The sequence below is a fragment of the Nematolebias whitei genome, chromosome 2, assembly GCF_014905685.2.
Source record: "Nematolebias whitei isolate Nwh7 chromosome 2, NemWhi1, whole genome shotgun sequence".
NCBI classification, from domain to species: Eukaryota; Metazoa; Chordata; class Actinopteri; order Cyprinodontiformes; family Rivulidae; genus Nematolebias; species Nematolebias whitei.
In genome coordinates, this window is record NC_056499.1 from 46,229,542 (window position 1) to 46,236,474 (window position 6,933).

The 6,933-nt window shown below is 41.5% G+C and overlaps 1 protein-coding gene across 2 annotated transcripts in view; it reads right to left on the bottom strand.

Annotated features, from left to right (window-relative positions):
- Positions 1–3,565: 3,565 nt before the first annotated feature.
- Positions 3,566–6,933, bottom strand: part of LOC119430265 (very-long-chain (3R)-3-hydroxyacyl-CoA dehydratase) — a 27,157-nt gene continuing 23,789 nt past the window's right edge. For both annotated transcript variants that reach the window (XM_037697712.1, XM_037697711.1), the window contains exons 8-11: positions 6,759–6,871; positions 6,582–6,688; positions 6,384–6,515; positions 3,566–3,806 (exon numbers count right to left, since the gene is read on the bottom strand). In XM_037697712.1, coding sequence (XP_037553640.1) covers positions 3,730–3,806; positions 6,384–6,515; positions 6,582–6,688; positions 6,759–6,871 — 429 coding nt within the window. In that variant the 3' untranslated portion in view covers positions 3,566–3,729. The remainder of the gene's footprint in view (positions 3,807–6,383; positions 6,516–6,581; positions 6,689–6,758; positions 6,872–6,933) is intronic.

A 6,933-nucleotide genomic window follows, 5' to 3' on the forward strand; every position in this document is an offset into this window, starting at 1 on the left:
ATATATACTACACCTTTTATTGTCTTTTATTAAATAGGTGAGCTATTTACAAACCGGATTCCAAAAAAGTTGGGACACTAAACAAATTGTGAATAAAAACTGAATGCAATGATGTGGAGGTGCCAACATCTAATATTTTATTCAGAATAGAACACAAATCACAGATCAAAAGTTTAAACTGAGAGAATGTATCATTTTAAGGGAAAAATCTGTTGTTTCCAAATTTCATGGCTTCAACAAATCCCAAAAAAGTTGGGACAAGTCCATTTTTCCCACTGTGTGGCATCCCCCCTTCTTCTTACAACACTCAACAGACGTCTGGGGACAGAGGAGACCAGTTTCTCAAGTTTAGAAATAGGAATGCTCTCCCATTCATGTCTAATACAGGCCTCTAACTGTTCAATCGTCTTGGGCCTTCTTTGTCGCACCTTCCTCTTTATGATGTGCCAGATGTTCTCTATAGGTGAAAGATCTGGACTGCAGGCTGGTCATTTCAGTACCTGGATCCTTCTCCTACGTTGCCATGATGTTGTGATTGCTGCAGAATGTGGTCTGGCATTATCGTGTTGAAAAATGCAGGGTCTTCCCTGAAAGAGCTGACGTCTAGATGGGAGCATATGTTGTTCTAGAACCTGAACATAGTTCTCTGCATTAATGGTGCCTTTCCAGACATGCAAGCTGCCCATGCCACAAGCGCTCATGCAACCCCATACCATCAGTGATGCAGGCTTCTGAACGGAGCGTTGATAACAACTTGGGCTATCCTTGTCCTCTCTGGTCCGGATGGCATGGCGTCCCAGTGTTCCATAATGAACTTCAAATCGTGACTCATCTGACCACAGAACAGTCTTCCATTTTGCCACACTCCATTTTAAATGATCCCTGGTCCAGTGCAAACGTCTGAGCTTGTGGAGCTTGCTTAGAAATGGCTTCCTCTTTGCACTGTAGAGTTTCAGCTGGCAACAGCGGAGGGCACAGTGGATTGTGTTCACTGACAATGCTTTCTGGAAGTATTCCTGAGCCCATTCTGTTATTTCCTTGACAGTGGCATTCCTGTTTGACTTGCAGTGACGTTTAAGGGCCCGGAGATCACGAGCATCCAGTAGAGTTTTATGGCCTTGACCCTTACACACAGCGATTGTTCCAGATTCTCTGAATCTTTTGATGATGTTATGCACGGTTGATGATGATAACTTAAAAGTCTTTGCTATTTTACGCTGGGTAACACCATTCTGGTATTGCTGCACTATCTTTCTGCGCAACAATGTTGGAATTGGTGATCCTCTTACCATCTTGGCTTCTGAGATACACTGACACTCTGAGAAGCTCTTTTTTATACCCTATCATGTTGTCAATTGACCTAATTAGTGTTAATTGGTCTTCCAGCTGTTCATTATATGCTCAATTTCCCTTTTCTAGCCACTTATTGCTACTTGTCCCAACTTTTTTGGGATTTGTTGACACTGTGAAATTTTGAACCAACATATTTTTCCTATAAAATGTTACATTTACTCAGATTAAACTTTTGATCTGTCATCTGTTATATTACAAATAAAATAGACATTTACCATCTCCACATCATTGTATTCAGTTTTTATTCACAATTTGTTTAGTGTCCCAACTTTTTTGGAATCCAGTTTGTAGATGGAATGGCAGATGTCCGATATTTAAATTTATCGCTAATATCTGCCGATAACATCGTGCATCCCTAAAATATATTTAAAAAATAAAATGTGTCCCCCTGAATAAGATCCAACCGTTCTAAAACTGTCCCCATCATCAGGATGCAGGTCGCCCGGGGTTTCCTGGTGACCTCGCTTCTCAATAAATAGAAGGTGCAGTGTAATTATTGACTAACTTAAATCTGAAATCTAGACGTTTGTATCGGAGGTATACAAATTTCATCTCCAACCTAAAATAATAAATTCTCCATTGTCAGCATGTTTTAGTGAAACATTGAGCGGCGGGATTTCATCTGCAGGTTTGTTTGTTGGTGACCGTAAAGTTTAAGTTCTGTATTCAGGCCTTCAGGTAGCTCCGCTCTGGCTTTTTAATAAATTTTAAAATTATTTTCAGTACTTGTTTGAAAATTGTGTTGCACGTCTCTTCTAACCAAACGGCTGTGCACGTGGCAGTATTAACATGTAGATAATGCCTTAATATTCCAAAAACATTTATTGTACTTTAAGTTAAGACATGTATGCTGTTTATCTTCTGTTTATTTTAATCCGTTTTCATCCGTACGGGATGCCATGACTTTTTTATTTTTTGTAACTGCAGCTGCGTTCACTCTGTAACGAACCGCCTGACTGTGCTTCTTTTATTAGATTTATTTTATCAAAGAGCCGATGTCCTGTATTGACTGCAGGCTTACTTATATATTTGAAAAAAAAAAAAAAAAAAAGTTCTGTTTAATAATGAAAAAAGTAACAAAAAATGTAATTTATATTTTACAATTGCATGCTCACAACTGGGAGTCATATTTAGAATAACTAATGGCAGTGCCTTTTTTTTTATACTTGAGCCGTCGACCCCAGGTGTAAAGTAGTTTTTTTATGGACTTTGAGAAACTGTAACGACGCAGGATGAGACGGAGACGGCTGCATGGGGTCGCGTTCATGCTGCAGACACCTCGCTCCATCCGTGGGTTTGATTCTCATTCTATTCATGCTGGATTTGTACTGGTGTCTCTAGAACTAATAATGTGGACCTCTGGATTTGTACTAAATATTTAAAGGATCAATCTGCTTGCGTTTGGTTAAACCCATCTTTTTTAATACCAGTTTAGTTGACAGTATTTTTTGGACTATAAGGCACACTTAAAATCTTTGAATTTTCTCAAATCGACAGTGAGCCTTCTGCATTAACTCTGGTTGTGCTTACTGACCTCAAACTGATTTTAGGTGGTTATTGTGAATGAGTTGAATAAAGTTTGACTTATCTGCTTAGTTTTGCTTAATGCAGCTTATAGTCCGAAAAAAACTAACAGTAAAACAGACCAGGCTGAAACTTGAAATTTTTAATGTTTTCATCACAATCTGATAATTTTAAATTGAATGTATTAATTCAGCTTAGATTAATACATTCGAACTGCTTAAAAATCACATTTCAGACCCTTGTTTCTGTTTTTACATTTATTATTTCGATGCAGCATCAAGCTCATGTCATTTATTTTCTACAGGTCAAATTGATTGTTCTAATAAAGAAGTCTTGTTTTTTGATCGTGTATTTTATTTTACTGACGGTTCCGTTGTGTTGAAGGAGCTACTGCTCATCGTTGGTTGTGAATCAGGTGTGCAGTGTGAACGTGAACTCATGGGTCCAGCTCACTTTGTGTCACGCCCACAAGTGGACGGGTACGACATAAAGTTCAGAATGACTCTGCACAAACAATAAGGAAAGTTTGACGACACGTAGAGATTTCATGTGTTTTGTATTTTGTTGCAATGACTGATGTGATATGGCATGCCCCCAATTTACATAAAACCAGAAACTACTGCTGCCGTCTGTGTTTGAGTCATTCAGTCGTTGAACAACGTTCAAGAAGCTTCTGAAATGAGCAAACCATGTTTCCAAGGTTTTTATTCAACAGAGTCAACAAGCAAACAGGAGATTTACAGGATTCAGCTGGGTGGGGGGGGATGCTGCAAGTCCCATCAGTTCAGTGTTAAAGTTCAAGAGGCCATACGAGGTCAGGAGCTTCAGTGTGGGGGGGTTGAAGAGAGCTGCTCAGTGAAGTTTCCTTTTCCTGGAGCGGTACCTCCTCTGCCTCAGCTTGTAGAGGTGTCTGAAGTTAATGAAGAGTCCTGCAGGGGGGGGGGAGGGACAGTTAATCAATACTTGTATTGATCCTAGAGAAAACTAAAGGTTCAGCAGCATAAAATATACATATACAGACTCTTTCCAAAAAATTAGAATATCATGAAAAGTTGTTTAACTTCCATAATTCCATTCAAAAATTTAATCTTTAATAGATGATAGATTCAGGGCCCACAATTTAAACGATTTCAAGTATTTTATTTTTACATAATTTTGGCTTCCAGCTCATGAAACCCTCAAACAGGATTTCAAAAAATTAGAATAATGTGGAAACATCAGGCCAAATGTTGCAGGGCATGGATGTTTTAAACTGAGTGTGAAACTAATCATCTACTAAAGTCAAAACACCTGCACAGGTTTAAATTGCTCCAGTTTGGTTCAATTGTCTCAGTTCAATATGGGGAAGACTGCAGACATAACTGGCCAGAAGACAATCATTGATACCCTCCATAGGATGGGTAAGACAAGTTCATAGCTAAGGAGGCTGGCTGTTCACAGAGTGCTGTGTCCAAGCACATCTAGTGCACAGGTGTCAAATTTCAGGCCTCGAGGGCCGAAGTCCTGCAACTTTTAGATGTGTCTGATGCCACACAAGGTCGTTACTAGCAGGACTTTGGAGAACATGACTGCACTGAGAAGCTAATTCAGTCATACGATTCAGCTGTGTGGCATCAGAGAGCAGGACTCCAGCCCTCGAGGCCTGGAGTTTGACACCCCTGGTCTAGTGGAAGGGCAAAATGTGGCAGGAGAAGATGCACCAGCAAAAGAGATGACCGTGGGCTTCAGCAGATTATCAAACAGAGAAGATTCCAGAATCTGTCAGAGGTCCAGAAAGAGTGGAATGAGGCGGGAGTCACAGCTTCAAAAACCACCACGTTCAGACACATCCGGGAGATGGACTACAACTGCTGGGTTCCTCTGTCCTCTTTTCCAATGAAAGTAAAGTGTGGCTTTAATTTGGAAATCAAGGTCCAAGGGTTTGGAGGAAAAAGGGTGAGGAACAGAGCCCATACTGCTTGAGGTCCAGTGTGAAATATCCACAGTCAGTCATGATTTGGGGTGCAATGTCCGGTGCAGGTGTTGGTAAACTCTGCTTTCTTAAATCCAAGGTCATCGCAACAGTCTACCAGAATGTTTTAGAGGACTTCATGATTCCTTCTGCTGAGGATCTGTATGGCGATGCAGATTTCATCTTCCAGCAGGACCTGGCCCCTGCCCATGCTGCCAGAAGCACCAAAACCTGGTTTGATGCCCATGCCACAGTGCTTGACTGGCCAGCTGAAGCAGGACAGTAATGAGAGCAGTAAAAGGCTTTAATTAAAAAGCTAAATTTAAAAAGCAGTCAACAAAACTGACTGCAGCAACAACCCTGCCCTACGGGCTTAAAACAATCACAGGATTTCATATCAATATCAGTTTTTCAAACAGCGTAAAGATTTATAAACATTTATAGATGAAGTGCTGTGAAATGTTGGAAACTGGAGTGGTTTTAAGGTGGCAGCAGCCCACTTTGCTCTAGGCTGCATTTGGTCTGACAAACAGACCATTTTATGCAGATCATCAAAGTGTTACCTACGAGGGCTGGGCCATATATCGTTCACAATAATACCGGTAAAAAAAGCTTGCCCGGGCAAAAAATTATATCATGATATGCTAATTTCACGACGTAATATGTCAGGGCGCCTCGCCCCTTTAACAGAACCGAGCGCGCCGAACGACCAAACCGAATTGCGCACCCCCAAACACGCGCAGGTCTGTCTCTTAGTTCCAGAGTCCATGGATCAAGAACAGAGTCAGGTGATGAAAGACAGAGCATCAGAGAAATTAATCATTCCTGCAGGAACAGAGGAAGATGAAACACCTCAAGCTTCAGGGTCAGATGATCACCTTGTTACAAGTTCTGGAAGTTAGAGCTCATTTAAAGACAACATATACTTTGTTACATTTATGCTCAACAGATCTTAAGCTTCATTTGATTCAGTTATTTTGGGAAACTTCACCTGCACTTTAGTTTTTGTGGTGATTTATTGATCTATATTTTGTGCAGACGTTTTCAATCTAAATAACAGAAGGATCATTTTTATTTTTTTACTTGGAGACTGAGTAATTTCAGTAAAATTACCCCTTGTTTTTTTATTTTTATTTTATATAATACTACAAAGCAACATGTTAAGTTAATTTTGTCAAATGAATAACTATGATTTCTGGTTTTTTTTTTCTATCAACATTTATGGTTATCGTCAGAATGCTCTGAAATATCACAATATTATATTTGATACCTACAGCAGGTAAGATATTAATTGTTGAAAAGTTTTGCACAGACCACCTAAAGCTCACTGAGGAAACCATTTTTCTTGAGCCTGTTGGAGTTTGACAGAAGGCCACAGCTGAACTCTGCAGCAGGGACACGTGTGACCCCATGCAGAGACAGAAAACAGCAGAGTCTGTGCCGACACGCAACATGGCGATAACATCGGCACATATGTTCGAGCCGTGACAGAGCAGACATCAAGAGCATATGAAGTAAAACCCATGGAGCTAAATGGTGTCAGAAGGTTCCTCACCCAGAAACATGAGCACCAGGTAGAGCTGCAGAGTGTAGGAGAAGCTCATGGAGCGTCCCAGCACGGCCGGGAGCGACAGGCTGAACAGACGGCTCTCGTCAAAGATGGGAAGGGACTGGATGACGGCAAGAGCTGGAGACAACGACACCAGAGTCAACCACCAGCAGCCATGCTTAGCTTCAACATCAGCTCACACACCTTCAGCTATGACCCCCAGAGGGTACAGAGGGATCCACAGGCTGTATCTGAGCCACGTCAGCACGGGCCAGTCTGTGCCGATGCAGGCGAGCATGTAGAACGGGTACCTGGAACAGAAAGAGGCGCCGATGGAAAAATCCACAACGACAAGGAGTTATCCAGGGAGGAGGGACAGACCTGAAGATCTCGATGGTGCTCCACAGGTAGAAGACGAAGAACACCACGGGTTTGTTCTGCATCTCCTCCAGGCTGCCGAAGACGACGAACAAAATGACGTTCCTTCCTGCCACCTGAAACCAGCTCAGCAGAGCAGGACCAGTCAGTGAGACAACGTGAGGAGAAGCACAGCTCA